Source organism: Phyllostomus discolor, chromosome 13, assembly GCF_004126475.2.
Source record: "Phyllostomus discolor isolate MPI-MPIP mPhyDis1 chromosome 13, mPhyDis1.pri.v3, whole genome shotgun sequence".
Classification (NCBI taxonomy): Eukaryota; Metazoa; Chordata; class Mammalia; order Chiroptera; family Phyllostomidae; genus Phyllostomus; species Phyllostomus discolor.
Window position 1 is genome coordinate 36,350,209 of NC_040915.2, and position 20,071 is coordinate 36,370,279.

The 20,071-nt window shown below is 50.5% G+C and overlaps 2 protein-coding genes across 5 annotated transcripts in view; both read left to right on the plus strand.

Moving 5' to 3' along the window:
* The window catches only part of CREBRF (CREB3 regulatory factor), a 41,636-nt gene extending 37,163 nt beyond the window's left edge, over positions 1–4,473 (plus strand). For all 4 annotated transcript variants that reach the window (XM_028527482.2, XM_028527483.2, XM_036013888.1 and 1 more), the window contains one exon: positions 1,201–4,473. In XM_028527482.2, coding sequence (XP_028383283.1) covers positions 1,201–1,316 — 116 coding nt within the window. In that variant the 3' untranslated portion in view covers positions 1,317–4,473. The remainder of the gene's footprint in view (positions 1–1,200) is intronic.
* Positions 4,474–9,749: 5,276 nt separating this feature from the next.
* On the plus strand, positions 9,750–19,806 carry BNIP1 (BCL2 interacting protein 1). Its single transcript, XM_028528345.2, has 6 exons — positions 9,750–9,878; positions 11,633–11,725; positions 13,545–13,636; positions 15,793–15,894; positions 16,125–16,243; positions 19,182–19,806. The coding sequence occupies exons 1-6, from the start codon at positions 9,795–9,797 to the stop codon at positions 19,376–19,378; spliced, it is 687 nt and encodes a 228-aa protein (XP_028384146.1). The 5' UTR covers positions 9,750–9,794; the 3' UTR covers positions 19,379–19,806.
* The last annotated feature ends 265 nt before the right edge of the window (positions 19,807–20,071 follow it).

The following is a 20,071-nucleotide window of genomic DNA, read 5'->3' on the forward strand; positions in this document are numbered from 1 at the left end:
TCATTAATTATAATTAAAAGCCTTGGGAATTTCTATCAAGTTCTACTTTAGCTATATTTAATAAATTCTGATATGTCCTACTTTAATTGTTTTCTGAATACTTTGAAATTTTAGTTTGATTTACTTTTTGACCTAAGAATGGTTTGAGAGAGATTTAAACTTTTCCAGAAGGTAGGGATTATTATTTTCTAGTTTTATTATTAACTTCTATTCTGTTATGATTTATTGAGATTTTTTTAGCTACCTAGTATATGTTTTGTGGGCTTCTGAAAAGAATGTACATTTTCTGTTTTATAGTAAGACTGTAATATACATACGTCAGTGAGATGGTCTTAATTGGGTCTGGTCTTCATTTCCTTTTCGCTTTCGTAGGGGGGTGTCCCTGCATTGTGTAGCGCTGAGAGTGCCCCCGAATGCGTTTCACTGTCTTCTCTCGTTTTCTGTGGTTTTGCTTTTGAACGCTGCAGTATTTGAATGGGACTCATTGCTACTGATCTTCATAGTGGGATGTAATCTTGATCATCATGGGTTAAATCTTGTCTGGTACTGCAGTCCTGAATGCAGCTTTCTCTCTTGTATTTGCTTGGTGTCCCCTTGCCTGCCCTTTTATTTTCAGTTTTTTCCGAATCACTTAACATTAGATACATCTCTTTTAAAAAACATTTTTAAATTTAATTTTTGATTTGCATACCACAAAGTTCATTGTTAGATTTTTATATTACAATACATAGTGGAATTTTCCTTAATAGTCAATCTGGGAGTTTTTCTTCAATAGGTGAATTTAGCTCATTTTTATTCTTGGTATAAGTTCAGTTTTAGTTCTGTCATAAAAAGATCTGTTAGGATTTGTTCATATGGATTTTTTTCCCTTTTCACGTCATTCGCTATATTATTCATTTTCATAGTTTGTTTTTTGTATGTGTTATAATGTGCAAGCTCTGCATTTTTGTCTTTTGGACTGCTATTGTCGTCTGCCCCACTTTATAAGGTTGATTAACCATTTCTTTATGGTTATTCTTGATTTGACCCTTCTGATCTTAAAATTGCCAGCTCTAATCTAGTGGGTGGAATTATTTTCTGGGCTGCAGTAGCAAGGAGCAGAGGATGCATCTGGGACCAGTGTCAAGCTGAGGGCCACCCTTCCTCTACTCATGCTCTCTCCATTTCTGTGTCTAAGTGTGCCTTTGATTCTTTCTGCAGGTCTCCCAGTTGCTGGGCAAACCTCAGAATTTGTTAACCAAGTGTTAGAGAAGACCGCAGAAGGCAATCCCACCGGAGGCCTTGTAGGACTGAGGATACCAACATCAAAAGTGTAATCAGCCTCATTGGACCACTGGTCAGAACTGTCTGAGTTTGTCATGTTATCCGTTGTAAATTTTCATTCTGTTTTGCATGTCAGTTTAGCATTATGTAAACATTTGCAATTAGGTTACATTGTTTTAAGAACTAAAGTAGCATAAGTGAAGCATGATCCAAAACACTTGATTATTGCATTTTCAGAGCGTAAACCATGGTTACAACTGCTACTGGCATCAAAATTGAAACTCACACATCTAACTAAATGTTTAGATACAGATCGCAAAAATCTGTTAAAGCAGAACATTTTGGGGGGTGAAGATTTTAGTAAATGCCAAATATCGTGGCAGGTTTATGTTCTGAACTACAAAAAAATCGAGGAAGCAGTTTTTTAAAGCAGTTTAGATTGTTTTTAGAATTATTGCTTTTTGTTCCAATTTTCCACGCCCATCAGTCTCACCTGTACGCGGCACAGCCCAGCATTCACGCCGTGCGCCGTGTCGGAGGTTCGCGTTCCGAGCTCAATGCGGCATATATAAATATATAAATATATATATAATGTCTGTGCGAGTCAGAAAAAAAGCATATTCTTTGTGCCTTGTATTTTGGGGAAACTATAAAACTGGTAATATTTTGTATGATGAAAACCCTAATGAGGAAAAACAAGATATATAGATGGAAAAATTATGGGGTTTAAATGTTTTTTTGTTCCAACTCTTTTTCAGAATTTTTGAATGTATATAGGACTATGTTGAAATGTAGATATATGCCACAGAGTCTGTGTATTGTATAAAAAAAAAACAAAACAAAAAACAAAAAAAAAGATGGCTCTAGAAAACTCATATTTCGGTACTTGACCGGAAGAAGACAAATACTTGCACATTATTGCGATTGTTTTATTTTTTTGTACCAAAGACAAATGCAACTGATATGGCAAACTGCCAGTCTAAGTAAAGTTTTGCACAGCTTACATGATACTGTATGAATGTATGAATAAAAGGAGAAAAAAGAAAACGAAAAGGTCAGGGTTAGGGATCTTACTGAACTGTGAATTTTATTTCTGTTTGGGTCCAATTATCTACAGAAGGAGCACCCACATGTACAACTATGATTTCGCTGTTCCTCTAGTTCGCTTCCACGGTAGATAAGTTGGTGGCCATTTAGGTGTCTCGTCTTTTTGTTTCTGCACTTATTGTAGAAAAATTTAATATATTTCATTTTAGTAAGCTATTGATAAAATAGTTTTTGACCTTGAAAATTTAAAGTTTATTTAGCTTATTGTAGTATACTTCCACCAAACAACCAAAATACAGATTATTTTTATTGTATTATGTATATATATGTAAAGAAAGAGAAAAGCTAAAAATATCTAATTCTTTAGTTGCCACTTTTCCAATGGATGTATTATTGTGCATGTAATATTTTCAAAGATCAACACAAGCTTAAAACAAAAACAAAAAAATTTATAGATTTTTATATTTTTGTACAGGTATTTTCAAACTAGCTTCTTCTTCAGACTTACATGTGACTTCTTCTATAGTTTCTAGAACTGAGAAATACTAACACATTTAGTTTTTAGGTGCTCTGTTTTGCTCACATGAAACAGCTTCATTAGTCAGTGTTTAACTGTGTTCAAGCTTTACCTCTCGATGAGAAGTTTCTGTGTCAAGGCAGCACTGCAACCCTTCCCCTGGGTCTTCCCAGCCTGTCTCTCTCTCACTGTGTGATTCTCAGATCTTGTGGTTTGAACTCTGAAAACTGGTAGCTTAAAACTATATGTTAAAAAAAAAAATTCCTACCTAGCCAGAAAAAAATACCAAAAATTTCAGACCTAGCTGCTGAGAGAGTATCTATTTCTCCATTACCCATTGGAGAATGTATTCTTTAATTATAGTTTGTCTGTATCGTGTATTTCCTTTCTTTGACTCCTCCCACCCCCAGGCATTTGTAAGCGATTGCACACGAAGCTCTAGCTTACAAAGGTTTGATTCTAAAACTCACAGTAACACCCGAGCGATGCTTCACACGCTTCTTTGACTTCGCGCACTGTGACACACCCGAGTCTGTGGTGTGCTTGGTGGAAATGTGCCTGGTTAGTGTGTTCACACCGAACAGATGATAAGCTCAGATCTGTTGGTTGAATAGAATGTGAGCTCATTGTTTCAAGTTTTTCCTTTCTAGGTGGGAGAATGCAAAGCACAGGTTTGTAACTTGGAAGTATGTAAAGTTTTGACAGGATGTCTCTGGCAAATTAAGACGTATTCCAAAATACAGCAGTTTTGCAATCAGGGGAAAGTCATTTTATGATAGAGATTCAGCTGATGAGATTTCTAAAATTGCCCCTTTCTAGCTGCTCTGTTAGGAATTCTGGTTTTTGATACCTTTTTCCTCTCTGCAAACCAGAATTTGATTTTTTGGTCTTGCATTTCAAAAAAGACTTTGAATCTGTTTAGTAGATTCCATATCCTTGCATTTCAGTGTTTTATATGTACTACTTAAGTTAAATAGTTAAAAGCTTTTAAATAGTTGAGCTTTTTAATGTTGACACTTTATTTTGTACCTATTTATATACGTATGTATATCTTAGAAAAGCACTTTGTTAAAAAAATTTGCATTTTATATGATTCCTGCCATTTGCTGCTAAATCTGGGCTGGTCAGAATGCTGCAGCGATACTTGATCTAAACAAAAACCTGGCGGTAAAATGTAGAGTGCGAGTTAAACCCTCTTGCTGTTTTAACTTGATCATAAAGATGACATAGGCAAGCTGTGCAGCTTTACATTTTAACCAGGGGACTCTGTGGCATTTAAAACCGTCTAGAAATGGTTGTACTTTAATGCCAGTAATAATCTGCTTCCTCTATTGTCATTAAATATGTATGTTTAATGTATCACACAAACAGATCTTATAAGGGTAATGTAAAAACCCCAACAATTGTACATGTTCTGTTTTTGAAATTGTGGCATGTATTTTTGGGTGAAGATCCTTAGAGAAGAGCTCTCTAAAGGTTTTCCGTGTTGTTCATACATGGTATACAGATCACTCATAATGACGTCCAGAATCTGTCTTTAAGTGAAGGCATTGTGAACTCACCTCAGATGAACCCATTGTTCCAAAAGCAATTATAGAGACTCTGACTCTAGTAGTACTATGATTTCAAAACAAAACAATACAAAAAAAAAACAAAAAAAACACAAAAAACGTTCTTCCTCGTTTCAGATACACTGGATTCTTTATAGAGTTTGTCTCCATAATGAAAGCATGCTGTCCAGTTGTTCTTGTTAAGATCTTGTCTGAGTTTTGAACTGGGTGCCACACTTCTCCAGTCAATATGATTGCCTGTTCTATTGTACCATGTATGATCTTGTCCCTTCCTGTATTCTTCATGACAGATTATGATGTGGCTTTATATTGTGCCTTACTTGTACATGAAAACAAACCGTCTCATTCCCTTCCACTTCCTAAATCTTTCACTTCGACCTTTTTGGTAAGAGAATCAAAGCTATTCTACAAACATCATGAAGGATTTCAGATGGGTATGGTTCAGATTCCCTCTCTCTCTCTCTCTCTCTAGTGATTTTATATTTGTCCGGAAGACCGGTTTTGAGTGGTCTCCGAACAGGAGGGGGGAGGACGAGCGGTGGTTCCACTACGCCCCTCTGTCCTGACTCATCAGTTGGTCGTACATCTTCTTTCTGATGCTTGACTTCATTTGCTTCACCGCAGTAGTCTGCATTTAAAGAAAGGTGTGTCCTGTTCATCAGCTTGAAGTTGACTATTTCATTTTTCCAGAATTTTTTAGAAGAGTGTCCGTTTTGTTTGTTTTATAAAACAGATGACAAGTCTCTTTAAAAGAAACAGAAGTACAGTACTTTTGAAATACAATGCTGTTAGTTTGGATTTCTTTTTTATATATATAATATTCATACAATTATCTGATGTTTGCCTTCATTAATAAAGCTGTTAGTTTATTCACCAAAATGTCAAGAATGGATGTGCTTTTCTTTCCACACGTGTAAAAATATTTTAGCTGCTAAGATTTAGTTAACTTTCTAAGAGACGAATTCCAGTTGCCTTCAGTAGACATTAACCCTGATGTTCCCTTTCTTTATATAGTCTTCCTGAAATTTTAAGTATTTTCCAGTTAAGTGTGTAACAGAATGTTAGCATCTCTCCAAATCTTGAAACTTGAATTTTGAGGATGCATCGAATCGTGCTCCAGTGTTCGGCGTCCTAGTGAAGTCCGCTGTGGAATGGCGTTTCCCGTGGGACCGAGGCCGTGGCCACAACTCCGCACAAGACTCCAGTCTCGTTCTTCCCTCGAATCACGACAGACCCGTCTCACCCAGTGCCGTAATACTTGTGGATTCTTTTGTAATCTTTGTAATCTCAATAAGGGCATTACGAGAAGATGACTCCATGTTTTTTTACTACTTCACACACGTCGGGGTGTAACCGTGCACGTCCCCGGTAGGGATGGTCGTTTCGTTTTAAGGAATCAGCGCGCAGGGGAGAGACGGTGAAATGCACTACTGAACGTTTTCCACTCCGCAGGCGCGTGGGGTCATGTGTTGAAGCATAGCCCTCCTGCTTAGTAAACTGACTGAAGCTGTGGAAATTACACCTAGGGACCGAATTCTGCCAAATTGCCATTTCTGTCCAGAGAAGAGAGATTTGGGGGTATCTTAAAACTACTTCCAGATAGTGTTTCGGAGACATGGTGACCTGCACAGAACATCCGAGTTGGGGTGTCAGGTGCCAAGTTCGGGTGAACTGCGTTTGCCTCTTTCATCACAGGGGTGTCGTCGGTTAAACCCCGGGGGTGGGGTGGGAGCGGGACTGACTACTGTGTCTTGCCCTTGGTTTTCCTCCCAGAACCAAATAACAGAAATGTGTATGCGTGTGTTGTATCTGCCTTCCAACCACATTTTTTATGACGCTGTACTCCACTGCCTGCCTTCTCTGCCTTCTCTCCCTGGGATCTGTCCTGCAACGCAGCGTTTGTGGCTGGCAGTCACGCGACGGCTGACCTCGCACGAGAAGTCACAAGAGCAGAGCCAGAAGGGCAAGGATTCAGAGCATTTGTCCATACAATGTGCGACCTCTCTTGCATAGCTGCGTAGGATCCTCTTTGTCATGCTGTCGTCTTCTGTCGTCCTGTTCCTCCGCCCCCCTCCCCGCCCCACCCCCACCCCAGCTGGAGCTATGAAACTTTTAATTGGATTCAGTCTTGTCTTTTGTCTAGAAAGAATTTTATCTTGTTGACGCATGAGCTGTTTAAAAATTATTCTATTAAATGTTGGTTAATAGTTGTGCAGTTTTTCTTTTCCGGAGAAAAGGCAATTCACACGTTGCCTTTGTTTTCTGTCCCCTTCCAGTCCCCTCAGCACTTCTAGTCACAGATTTCATCCGTGTATGCAACGTCCTTTGTAATTTAAAATAAAAAAAGATGGAAAGAAAAGGTTTTGACTTGTCTGCCCCGTGTGTTCGCCGTCCTGTCTCCGTGGCTTCCCCGCGGCTCACCAAGGCAGCCATCCGCTTTTCGGACAACCCACCTGCCAAGAAATTCCAAACGGAAGACGGCAGAGAACTACGAAGAAATTTAGCTATTAGAACTATTTATTGATAAACGTTTGCATTCTTTATAGCTTGGAGCACAGTGTATACTTATTTCTCCCCTTCGATGCTTTGGGCAAGTGGGCTTTCTGAGAGAGAGGAAATGTTTTGAGTCCCTTAAATAAGAATACTTAGAGTTGGGAAATCCTTTAGTGTCCTGGCTGGAAGGTTCAGAACAGCAAGGAGGAGTTAGAAAGTCCTAGAAAGCTAGGGTGGCATTCTGGAAGCCCCTGCTAGCTGCTGTCCCGTCAGGGAACCCTGCTGCTGCGCTCAGTGGTTCAGTGAGGCGGGCTGTCATCAGACAAGGCTTGGAGGAGAGCACTCGCTGCAGACCCAGCTCATGTGATGTGGAACTCTGGTGCAGACAACTCCAGTCTGCTTGCTGGGCTCGGAGACCACCCACCCTCACTTCTCAGGGACCGGGCCCAGGCCCGGGCGGTGTTGGGATGGGTGTCTGTGTAGGAGAGAAACAAGGGGCTTAGAATCAGAAAACCAGAAAGAGCTAAAGCCAACACCTAGCAGATGTAGGAACCAAAAGCTGGTCTCAGGATCAGTGGCTAAAGGTGATGGGAGCTAAACAGAGTTGGCAGTTGGGGAGTGTGGGTCACCGTACTGCGTGCCTGTCCCTCAAAGAGGACCTCTAGCTTACAGGTGGGTCATTTTGTTAGAAGGGACTGTGTTGAAGGGTGGAGAAAAGGGGAGCTGTGTTTTCTTTAATTGCAGAGAGATGCAGTTGGGGACTGTTGATGACATAGGGATTTGCAGTGAGAAGCAGGATGTTAAGAGGCCCGAGGTCACGTGGGCAGCTCTGCTGCTTGCAGACTTCGGGCTGCTTCATTGCCCTGTATCGGGAGCTTCTGTTTGAAGAGCCGGGGTTTTTGACCTGAATAATGTGAACTTCCATTTCTTGAAGAAATTTTAATCTTAGAATCAACACAATGTGTAAGGTCTAAGGAAATCTTGAAAATACTATGAAGGATACAGAAAACTTGAACAAATGCAAAGGTAGACCAAGTTCTTGAACAGGAGCAGTCAATAAAGCTGTCAGTCCTACATTAAATAAAAAATGTAATGCCATCCCAATAAGGACATACCAATAGAGTTAAAAAAAATACGTTCACATGGGGAAAATAATAGGTGGGAGATGCTGGGGGGAGGGGGTGTTTAATCCCTAACAGATATTAAAACATATAAAACTATAACAATTTAAAGTGTCATTTTGGCCCCAGGTGGTGTGGCTCAGTGGATTGACCACGGGCCTGCAAAACAAAGGTCGCCAGTTCAATTCCCAGTGAGGGCAGGTGCCTGGGTTGCAGGCCAGGTCCCCAACAAGGGGCACATGAGAGGCAACCACACATTGATGTTTCCCTCCCTCTCTTTCTCCCTCCCCCTCTCTAAAATAAATAAATAAAAATCTTGGAAAAAAAGTCATTTTGGTGCATGAATGACTGGGCCAACAGAACAGAAATACATCAGCATAAGAATTTAGTACGATAAATGCGGCACCCTGCACCAGCAAGAAAAAGGTGGATTCTTCAGAAAATAGTGTTGGAACAATCAGATAGCTGGAGAAAGTCAAGTTGGCTCTATACCTCACATTCTGTGCCACCATACTTTTCAAAATGGGTTAAGATCTAGATGTTAAAAAAAGAAAGAAAAGAAACAATTCCTGTTGCTGGTGGGAGGGCTTCCAAATGTGGATCCCAAATCCAGAAGTCGTAAGTGAAGATCGGTAAATTCTACATGAAACAAAAATAAAGCAAAAATTAAAAAACTTTTAAAGCCCCAAAAACACTAAGCCAACTCAAAATTCTATAGACTAAGGAAAGTTCATGGCCAAGGGCTAATCCTATTATAGAAAGTACCCTTGGGAATTGACCGACCAACAACCCGATAGAGGAATGAGCGGACAATAAATACAAATAACTCTCAACCTCATTCATGGTGAGAGAAATGCAAATTTAAAAAATGGCATTTTTCACTTAATCGGATTGGCAAAAATCCCAGTGTTGAACACGCCAGGTTGCCAAGGCCGTGGGAAGCAGGCATTGGTAACGCATGCGGGTGGGAGTGTGAACTCCCACAGACAGAACCTCTGTGGGGAGCAGTTTGGTGGCATGGGTTGGAACGCCCATGTCCTTGGGCCTGGCGATTCCATTCCCGCCAGGCAAGGATCGAGCCCTGTGCCGGTTCCCCCGTGTGTAAAAGAGGGGTGATTCTATCTCATGGGGCGGTTGTGAGAGTTAAATTAGATGGTACACATAGTTAGTACAAAGTGCTTGGCACATAGGAAGTGCTTCCAAAATGTCAGTAACATCATAATAGCAGCCGCGGGCCACTGCGTTCTTCCCAGAGGCCACCTCCCCACCCTGTGCTGGGGGCTTTGCGCGTCTTACTGAATCCTCCAGGCGACCCCGTGCGTACCACCAGGTGGCCTCCAGTGGGCACTGAGGCACGGACACGTGATGTGGGTTCACTGTACAATATGAAACATACAAGACAACTTAAAGAAATGTAAAAATGTGTCAATGCCAGCTTGCAGAGACATCCCGGTTGGGACTTTTCTTTCAGTCTCCCCTCCGACCCCAAACCTCAATGCAAAAAATCTGTAATCGTTAGAATGGCCGATCGGCGGAAGATGGGGAGAGGACACTGCGAAAGCATTCTTGATATTCTCTCTTCTCTTCCTCTCCGTTTTTTGGGGGCCACAAGAGCTGCGAGAACGATTTCACCGCGACGTGCTGGGGAAAGTCCCCACGACTTGGCGCCGCCAATCTCGCTGGCTTTAGGCCAGTCTCTAGGGGGCGCTGCAGCAAGCCCGGGAAGCGAGAAAACGCGTTTGAACTTGGCCACCGCCGCTGCCCGTAGCCGGCGTCTCAAACATGGCGGCCACCCAAGATGTCCACGTCCGAATCTGCAACCAAGAGATTGTCAAATTCGACTTGGAGGTGAAGGCACTTATCCAGGTACTGATCCTCGGGGCCCCTGCTGGGCTCCCACTGCCCTGAACCCGGGCTCCGCTGGTCCCCTGTGAACTTCGCGCTGTCATCCGAGCTGTACCTACTTGGTCAAGTCTCCCTGGTCGTTGGCCCCGCTGTATGGCCGGCTACCTTCTCTCTAGCCGCTTTTGGTCCCTTCCCCTTGACCTTTAGCCTTGAGCCTCCATCCAGGTGCCGTTGGCTCGCCCTTTCCCGGGACACCCCTTGCCTCGCCCCTGACCAGGGGTCGCCTTTGTGGCCCCGCTTGGTCCCTCCCATCCGGACCCCTGGGTATCGCCTTGCCCAGGACCACCTCTCAAGGTACCCGTCACCCTGTGGAACCCTGCCTTCTGATACGGCGCTCCCCACCGTTCGGTAGCGTTCTGGAGGCATTAGCCCCACCCCCTGCTGGCCCGCTCCAACGGGTCTGGTGCCAGGTGGCACCCAAGGCCACCTGGCGCGGGAGGGACCCGGTGAAATGAACGTCACCTGGACGTAGTTGTGGTTTTGCAAATGAGGAAATCGAGTGAACCGGCAGAGACTGAACCTGAAGGCAGATAGTGGCAGAACTGGGAGTTAGCCTAGAGAAGGGACTTAGGTCATTGAGGTGCCTCGGCTTACTGAAGCCACGTAAGGGCAGGAGGAAGCAGTGCAATAAACCAATTGCCACAGGCAAGAGTTGGGAATGTAGTGGTGGTTCCTTAAGTCTAGCAAAAAGAAACGAAGAGTTTCAGACCTTGGTTTTGGGCAGATCGTTGCCATTTCCAGCAAATGTTATTAAACATTAGATATGGATTCAGGGTTTGCAACTAGCTGGGGCAAAGAGTGAAGGACAGTAGGGCCACCACGGAGACGAGATGCAAAATAAACCAAATTAGTGGTTTACCATCTGATGCCAGGGAGTGTGATTTAATGAGTAAGCCAAGGGGCAAGTGAGGCAAACGATGCAATCTTTTAAACTTCTTGAACTTTCCTTCTCCCATGTGCAAGCTACAAAACATTGGACTGTTTCTAAAATCTAATGAAAAGGGTTGACAACAGCTGGATTCATTATGCTCTGTGTTCCAGCTCCTTGGCTGCACGCTTTACGTACATACATGGTCTGTGAAGTGGGTGATGTGATGAGGAAACTGAGGCACAGAGAAATCAAGTGATTCCTTTCCCCAGGGTTGCACAGCTAGTAAATACGCAGCCAGAACCCCATCCGCATAGTCCGTCCCCAGGGCCTGCTCTGAAACCTGGCTCCAATAATTCCGACTGTCCAGAAACAAACTCTAAAGGTGTTCTTGAATATGTCTGTAACCACGGCGATTTATAATAGAGGGTTTGTCAAATCAGATTGAAGTTAATCTTGTCATACGGTGCCAGGAATTTAGCACCCCAGTTTTCAAAGACCTAAAGTCATTAGTGTCAGTTTGGGATTTCTCTGTTAGTTGGACCCACAGGTTACTTTAAAGCTTTCATACTCACCAGGGGGTGTTTCTTTAAACTGCAGGAACTAGCAAGTCAGGGCAGAGTTGTGTTTCTTCTCTCTAGGCTTTTATATCACCTACTCAAACCTAATTTAGAGAGGGAGGAGAACCGTGTAAACAGTGATGTGTTTGCTTGTGTTGCAGAGGGAGACAGCACAGATCAGGATGAACTGCAGGCAGGGGCCAGCCGGGGTTGCGGTCCCTGTGCAGCTGGTGTCCACGTCATGGCATGGCCCTGAGAAAGGCCCTCACCTCTTCCATGTCTCCTAGGATATTCGGGATTGCCCGGGACCACTAGGCGCACTCACTGAGCTGAACACTAGCGTGAAGGAGAAGTTCCGAGAGCTGCGGCACCGGATACAGGTGAGCGGCGGCGGAACAGGTCCAGGGGGAGTGCAGGGACTGGGTCTGGGGCTGACCTTGGCCTGGGAGATGTCCGCATTCTTTGCCAAGCGTTTAGATGGTGGGGGTGGCTGTCCTGACCTGCCGTCCAGGTTAAAACTGGACACTCCGGAGTGCAGAGTACTGCCAGCTGTGCTCGGTGGGTGGCAGGGACATCATTGCCCTTGGAATTTCCGACTTAAAGACTCTGAGGTCACTTGAACTACTTCCTTTTCTCCACCACTCTCTCCAGCCCGCCCACCCCAATCCATCACCAGTGTGGCCTGGGTTTGTTTTGTTTTTTTTTTTTCAGGCTGTCGCTTTGCCCAGCCTCTTCCTTTCTGTTTTGTCATCACCAGTCACATCGTATGCACACACAGCGCTCCTGTATTCCACTCTGGTATGTGAGGTCTGTCTGGAAAGAGTCCAGCCATTGCTAATACAAGGAGAACGGTTTGCAGACATCTGTGCAACCTGGCAGCCGAGGCGCGTGGACTGGAATGTGCATGCGTGAACAATGACGACTTCACTGTTCTAGTCAGTGGGACAGTAGAAGCTGTTGAGTGAGCCTGTGTGCTGTGTGGCGTCACGTTCAAAATGACTGAGCGAGTAGAGCAACGAATCTGTGTCAGAGTTTGCATTAAGCCGGCACATTCCTGTGCGGAAACGATTCGGATGAGTCAGAAGGCCGCTGCTGTGGGCAGCTGGTGATTGGCAGCTTCATCACGACAGTGTGCCCGCTCATGTGTCACGTCTGGTGCCCATTTTCTTGGGAAACATCAGCTCACCCAGGTGACTCAGCCCCCTACAGCCCAGAGTTGGCCCCCTGCGACTTCTGTTTTCCCAAAGCTAAAATCACCTTTGAGAGGGAAGAGATTTCAGACCATCGATGAGATTCAGGAAAATAACGCCGGGGCAGCTGATGGCAATTGGGAGGACTGTGTGAGGTCCCACGGCACCTACTCTGAAGGGGACTGAGGCATCATTGTCCTGTGTACAGTGTTTCTGGTATCTTCTTCAATAAACGCCTGTATTTTTCATAGCACGTGGCTGGATACTTTCTGGACAGACCTCGTCTGTGCCATCTGAAAAAACACCCAGGCGAGAAGCACCGGGTTGGATAGTGTAGGGTCCCTGCTGCTGTGCCTTCAGGGGGGATAACGCGGGTGGCAGGGGCCTGCCCGGCTCCGGGTGAGTGTTGGGCCCCCAGCCCCCCTGCACGTGCAGATGGAGCGGAAAGACGCGTGCCTTTCGTGTTGCGGGGCCCCAGGTGCCAAGCCAGTAACCGTGGCTGCTGCTTAGCCCAGGGAGACGGCCCGCTCTGCAGCCGGAGAAAGATGGGCCGTGGGCCCCTCCGAGCGGCGTGCCCGTGTCCTGCGTGTTCCTTCCCCGGGGGACGCTCGAGGGCACTTTGGGAAGCAGGCAGCTCTCGGAGTTCCCGAGCCGCCTCAGAACAGGGTGCGTCTCCCGAGCAGTGCCTTTGTGCCTCTTCTCCTCTCGGGCCTGCGCCGTGTGCGTCACCCGAGGCCTCTGCGCTCCCGGGCAGCTGCGCCCCTCACAGGCCGACTGCGCTGGCCAGGTCCCCTCCTCGCCGTGGGGTCTTGGGCTTGTCCTTACTTTCCTGCCAGCTCAGCCATGTGTTTGTTAAAAGGATGTTTGCGGTGTGTCACCTGGCATTCCGGGTGCTCTGCTCAGGGAGGGCTTCCAAGGGCTGGCTCTGACCCGGCTACAAAGGGAAGTGCCCTCTGGTTTCTGTGTCGGCTTTGAAGTCATTGTAATGCGGAGCCGCTGTCCCCCACAGGAGCTGGAGCAGTTGGCCAAAGAGCAAGACAAAGAGTCGGAGAAGCAGGCGCTGCTGCAAGAGGTGGAGAACCACAAGAAGCAGATGCTCAGGTGGGCGGCCCGGCCTCCTGCCAGCGGCCTCTGCTGGCTCACGTGCCCCCGGGGAGCCTCGTGCCTGGGTTTGCCTGCGGAACCTGGGTCTGGTGACCTAACTGTGTCTCTTATACACGGACTGAATGTTCTCTCCAGAGCAGTAATTTCCAAAGAAAAGGGCAAGCAGGAGCTGTTGCGTAGGTGGAACTGGGCATAGTTTCACAAAAGCATAATTAATGTTACACTGTATTTTATATTTTTAAAACAAAACCAAAAAAATGGTTGCTATTGTAATACAGGACCTTTTTTTTAAAATTTATTTTTATAGAGATAGGGGAAGGGAGGGAGAAAGAAAGCGAAACATCACTGTGTGGTTGCCTCTTGCACGCCCCCTACTGGGGACCTAGCCTGCAACCCAGGCACATGCCCTGACCAGGAATTAAACCAGTGACTATTTGCTTCACAGTTTGGTGCTCAATCCACTGAGCTGTACCAGCCAGGGCAATACAGGACATTTTTATCTAAGGAGAATTGGTACCAGAAGACGTCCATTAAAAGTGAACACATTTAAAATGGACCAGCCCTGACCTGTGTGGTTCAGTTGGTTGCAGCTTTGTCCTGTAAACCAGAACATCATGGGTTCGATTCCTGGTCAGGGCACATGCCTGGGTTGTGGGTTCAGTCCCTGACCAAGGGTGCGGGCAAGAGGCAACCGATCGATGTTTCTCTCTCACTTTGATGTTTCTCTCCCTCCCTTTCTCTCTCCCTTCCTCTCTCTAAAATCAGTGAGCATGTCCTCAGGTGAGGATTAGTAGTAATAATACATTTTTTTAAAAAGATGGACCAAAATTGAGAAAACTCTGAATGGGACTTTATCTTGAGAAGTGAAACCAGAGAATGCACCTGAGCTCATGTTCTATGAAACCGAGGTGGTGTGGCCGTGGGCCATGCTCGACGGTGTGATTGACAGTCGTGCCGTTTCTCGGCATTGCACTGGGGGGCTTTCCAACAAAATTGTCGGGTGGCGTGAACTCGTACCTGCCCCTCCACATTTGACTCTTGCACCAGGATCCTGGAGGATCTTTATTGCAAAGCCGCCTGCGGGCTCCGTCACCTCTCCCAGCCCTCTGGTCGGGTGCCGGGTCGTTCTCCTTAAAGCCCCCGCAGGCGGCCCTCCTCTGGGGCCTTCCCTGCGTCCTCGGCAGTTCTCTCCGAACTCGGCCACATCCGTGCTGGTCTGAGGCTCTGCTTCTGGCGCGAGTGGCGCTCTTCCCGGCCGGCGGCAGCCGTGTGTATAACGCCCGCCCCTCCGGAGGGGCCGGGCCGACCCAGGCGTGGGCGTGCGGGGGGCGGGGGGGGGGGGGGGGGGGGGAGGGGGCCGGTCCAGGCTGGGAGGGAGCCGTGCGTGCCAGCAGCGTTCCAGTGCGCGGCTCAGTGGTGACGCTTTGTGTGTCGTGAGGACCTGCGCTTCCCAAGGCCACCACCGAGGGCGCTCCGGTTCTAAACGCTGAGTGAGGGGGACACCCGCTACGGAGTGTAGTGAGCATGCCGGACACGGTCGGCTCAGCGCGGGTTTGAAGTTGAGAATGGCCGCCCGTGCAGGGAGCTTGAGGGCAGGGGAGGGAGGGCCATAAACCGAGGCTTTGGCCACTGTGTGCGGAAGCAGTGGCCGAGCTTGCTGGGCCGCGTGCCGTCACACCGCACGGTGACCACATGGGCTCGCCGTCTTCCCTTCCGGTGAGTGTGGGCCCACGGCCCGCTCAGCCCCCCGAGCAGGGCCCAGCAGACCTGCCTTGATGACAGCTGGGACATGTCACTGATTCTTTTTATCTTTTTATTTTGAAGGTTTTATTTGTTAATTTTTAGAGAGAGGGGAATGGATGGAGCGAGAAAGAAAGGGAGGGAAACATGGATAGTTGCCTCTCACACGCCCTCAAGTGGGGAACCGGCTTGCGACCCAGGGCTGTAAACAGAGCCGCTCTGGGGCCGGCTGCCCCCTCGGGCTGCCCAGGGCTCAGAGACAGCGGCGGGCAGTGGGAGAACATCCTGGCGGCGGGCAGGGTCCAGAGGTGCCTGGGCAGCCCACAGGAGGAAGTGGTGAGGGCCAGGGACTGGAACTGCCTGTCAGCCCGGCGGGGTCCGCAGAAGCTCACGTGTGCCCCTTCTGATTCCAGCAACCAGACGTCCTGGAGGAAAGCGAATCTCACTTGCAAAATCGCAATCGACAACCTGGAGAAGGCAGAACTTCTCCAGGGAGGGGACCCCTTGAGGCAAAGGTAACGAACGGCCTTTGTTCCAGAAGGCAGCACCATGGACGGTCCCCCCTGCCCCTCCCCGCAGTCTGTAAGAGTGTGGGCTCCCCATGCTCTGGTCGGCACTGGCCGTGAACACTTGAGAAACGTGTTGATCTGAGAGGCGAAAACACGGGGTCTCCGCTTGCATGTGGGACTGGCTCCCTTGCAGCCAGGCTCTCGTTGACACTCCCCCTCCTGCCCCGGACTTCCAGGAAAACCACCAAGGAGAGCCTGGCCCAGACGTCCAGCAACATCACAGAGAGCCTCATGGGGATCAGCAGGATGATGTCCCAGCAGGTGCAGCAGAGCGAGGAGGCCATGCAGTCGCTAGGTACAGCCCGGCCCGGAGCCGGACGCGTCTCCCGGGGGTGGGCTGCGGAGTCCCTGGCCCGGCGCCCGCCCACCACAGGCCCCTCCGCCTCTGCCTCTGCCTCCGGCCGCAGCCTCCTGACCTGTGTGGCATCTCACTTCTGCGGCGGCTGGTTTTCCCCAGAGCGAGACGTGCTGCTCCGGCCGCTCCCCAGTTCCTGCAGCTGCGCACCCCCATTGGAAGGTTTCCCCGCAGCCGCACTCCCAGGGGCTCGTGGGCAGTGTGGGCGGCAGCAAGCAGGGGCGCAGCTGGGGGGGGTCCTGTTCTTCCCCAGGGCCCTCGGGACCAGTCAGGCTGCTGTTTGGGACCCGTTGCCCAGGGAGATGGGGGGCCGGCTTGTCTGCTGGGACTCGGGCTTACAGGCACGCGGCCCGGTGCGGTGTTGGCTGGGAGCTCCCTGTAAAAGGCACAGCTGGAGGGCACCGAAGAAGCTGTTGGGACCGTCTGGTCCCCCCAGAGCTCTCCCGTGGCATCTGCCTGGGGACGCGGAAGAGGGTCGGTCCCCTCCAGGGCCCCCCATCCCATGTGGGGAACAGAGGACGAGGGTTTGCTCCTTGAGGTGCTTCTGGAAGACTTCACACAGAGACAGGGGCAGGGCATGTGGTGCTCCAGCCCCACGGAGCCGGCACCCAGCCCCAGTGGCTGTCACCACACGGCCGGTCTCGTCCCAGCCCCGTCCTCACTGGGCCCCGTCGGGGTGATCTGGGGCAAATCCTAGGCATCAAAAACACCTCGCTATGTGTCTCTAAAGGACTGTTGAAACAAAACAAAGAAAAACCAAAACCACAGTCCTGTTACTGCCCCTGAAAGGTATCCATGATGTGGAGCCACCTTTTCTCAGTGCGCCGCGCAAGCAGGCAGAAGCAGCAGGAAGGCCAGCAGCCCGTCCCCGGGGTCACTCCCTGTGTTTGAAGCTTCCCGGGGCCCTTAGGCCCAGAACCAGCTGGGCACGCATCTCCGTGTGGGCACACATCTCCGGGCACGCGGTGGCTTGGACTGCGCCTTGGGGGAGGCCTTGGGGACGTGGGGGAGGGGACACATCTGGGCTCTGAGTCGAGGCTTTTCCGCTCCGGGGCAGGTGACACCCAGCCTCCCCCGACACGGGCGTCGGAAGCAGATGGTGTATTTCGGGGGTAGGTGGGGAGCACGGGTGCTGAGGACTGCTCTTGGGGCACATTCTGTAGGAGAGAGAGCTGTTGAGAAATAAGAATGCGATTCTTCATCTTTTCTTTATGGCTCACAAATTCAGCTTGACCTAAAAGCTGGGGGGAGCCGCGGTGTTCTTTGAAAAAGCCTGTCAGGGATGCGATGTCCGGACATCGCTGGCGGAGGCTGCGAGGGGACAGGGTTGCGGGGAGTCGGCGGCGCTGGCGTAGGGGTGATGGGTGCATGATGTTCATGACACTGTTCCGTCTGCCCCCGTGGGGCTGCGCGCCCTGTGGGCAACGCCGGGAGGGATGGGCCTGTCAGGCTTGTGCTTGACGGGGTTTCACGTGGGCGCGTTCAGAGCCCTGGGGACAGAGGGCCGAGGGGGGCTTTCTCAGTCGGTGCTCGTTTCCTCCCCAGGTCTGCCTTCTCAGGGCGCTTCTCTGCTTCTTCCCGCAGTTTCTGTTGTTTGCTTCTCGTTGTGTGGGAAGGCGGTCCACGCTAGGTGGGTAAGGAGAGGTCCGCCAGGCCGCCGTGTCCGAGAGAAGCAGCAGGAGCCGTGGAGGGGGCACAGAGGGGCTCGGGGGGCGGGGCACATCAGAAGCGGTGAAATGGAACGTGAGGTTCACTTGAACCACGTGCTTCCTTCAGCCCGCCGCACACCAGATGAGATGCATGCCATCTCAGTGTGCCAGTGACAGGGAAACTCCCGAGACACTCTGCCCTGAGACACTCTGCCCGCCTTTGTCCTCCACACCGAGGCTTCGGGACCGTCCCACGTGCAGACACACCGCTGTCTGGGTGGGCTGCGCCTCCGAGAGCAGGCGCCCGTGGGTCCGGTGGCTGCCCCATTGGATAGCACGGCCCTGGGTGGTCCAAGAGGGAAGCGGAAAGACAGCCACCCCCCAACCACCTCCTGAGCCCTGACCCCCAGGTCCACCCCCCAGAGGGTACCGCTGTCACCAGTGCCTCTTGTGTCCTCCCGAGGTCCCCGAGCGCACAGGGCACACGCACCTGACTACCGCCCATGCTCTCCCTTCTCAGGGAGACGGCGCACTCCCCCCCGTGTTCCCTCCTGGCTGTTCCACGTGACACGTCTCCTTCGGGGTGTCCGGACAGTGGCGTGTTTTCCTTTGTGGGAGAGTCTCACCGGGCAGCCCGCCTTCCCCAGTGTCAGGCCCGGAGACCCCCACTCGGAGGCAGAGCGGGCGCCTGGGCACAGCGGGCCCCGAGGGACTCAGGCCTCCTCTGAGGTCTCACGCGGTGTCCGGTGCGCAGCTCCCTGTCCCGGACTGCAGGGCGAGTTTGTGTTTGTGGGAGGCGTGTGGTGGGGCCGAGCCCGGTGATTAGCGACCCCTCAGAGAGCAGCCCTGGCGGCCAGAGGTCCTGGCAGGGTGCCTCTGCCCCCACGCAGCCCTCACGGCCGGTCCACGGTCGTCTGGGCCGGGCCGGTGGCTGGCGGTCCTCAGCAGCACCACCTGCTCCGGAAAGCCGAGGTCGGCGCGGAGGGAGAACCTCTCCCTGCCCTTTCCCCTGGGGGCACCCACTGCGGGGGACCCCGGGTTACGGCCTGTGACAGTGTGTGCACACAGGGAGAGCCATCCTCCCTGAGCTGGATGGGGCCTAGGGAAGTGCCTTCCTTGCTCTGTCCCTGTTCGCCACCACTCCTCGGATGGACGGACGGTCGGTCGGTTGGGGCCTGCTGCCGCAGAGCGGGCTCTGAGTCGGCCCCTCCCTTCCCCTTATGTTTCAGTCAACTCTTCCCGGACTATCCTGGACGCCAATGAGGAGTTCAAGTCCATGTCGGGGACCATCCAGCTGGGACGGAAGCTCATCACGAAGTATAATCGCCGAGAACTGACGGACAAACTTCTTATTTTCCTCGCTTTGGCCCTTTTCCTTGCGACGGTTCTCTATATTATAAAAAAGCGGCTCTTCCCGTTTTTGTAGGGCCTGAGAGCCGCCGGCACGTGCCTTCTGTGCTCCAGTGTCGGCATCCGGCCACGCTCCTGAACGCAGGCCCCGGCTGCCCACCGCCCGCCTCCCCCAGGCAGCTCCAGTTGCCGGGAGGTCGGTGGAGACGGGCCGCAAGCTGTTGCCTGCGGCCACCCTGACAGGGCCAGAGGAGCCAGAGGAGGCCCATCGTCGGGGTGCCTGTGGGGACACAGGGCCTCCGGGAGCCGGCGTGCACCGCAGGGGTGGCTGTGCGGGGCACTCAGAGGCCACCCTCTGGTGTGGGATGCGATGTCCCTCCTCCCCCTCTCCGGCTGCCGCCGTCACGCCGGATCTGGTGGAGGGGAGGGACATGGGAGGAGGAGAAGGAGGAGGATGAAAACTTGTGTCCATTCCCTGAATAAACTTGACTGTATCTAACAGAGTGAGATGCGTCTGGGTTTACGAGGTGTCTCGCCGGCCCCCGCTGGAGGTGCTCACCCAGCACCCGAGGAGGCCGAGGCAGCCTGCTCTCTCCTCGCCCCGCACAGCCCTGGCTGGGGGTGCTGGGGGGTGCGGTGTCACAGGGGCTGGCCCGCGCCTTTCTCTGTGAGGTTGGGGCTAAATATAACCGAGGAGAGCGAAGCTGGTGATAAGCAGAGGCCTGTCGGGGCCCGAGGCCTGTGGGGGCTGAGGGGGTGCGCCCCTGGC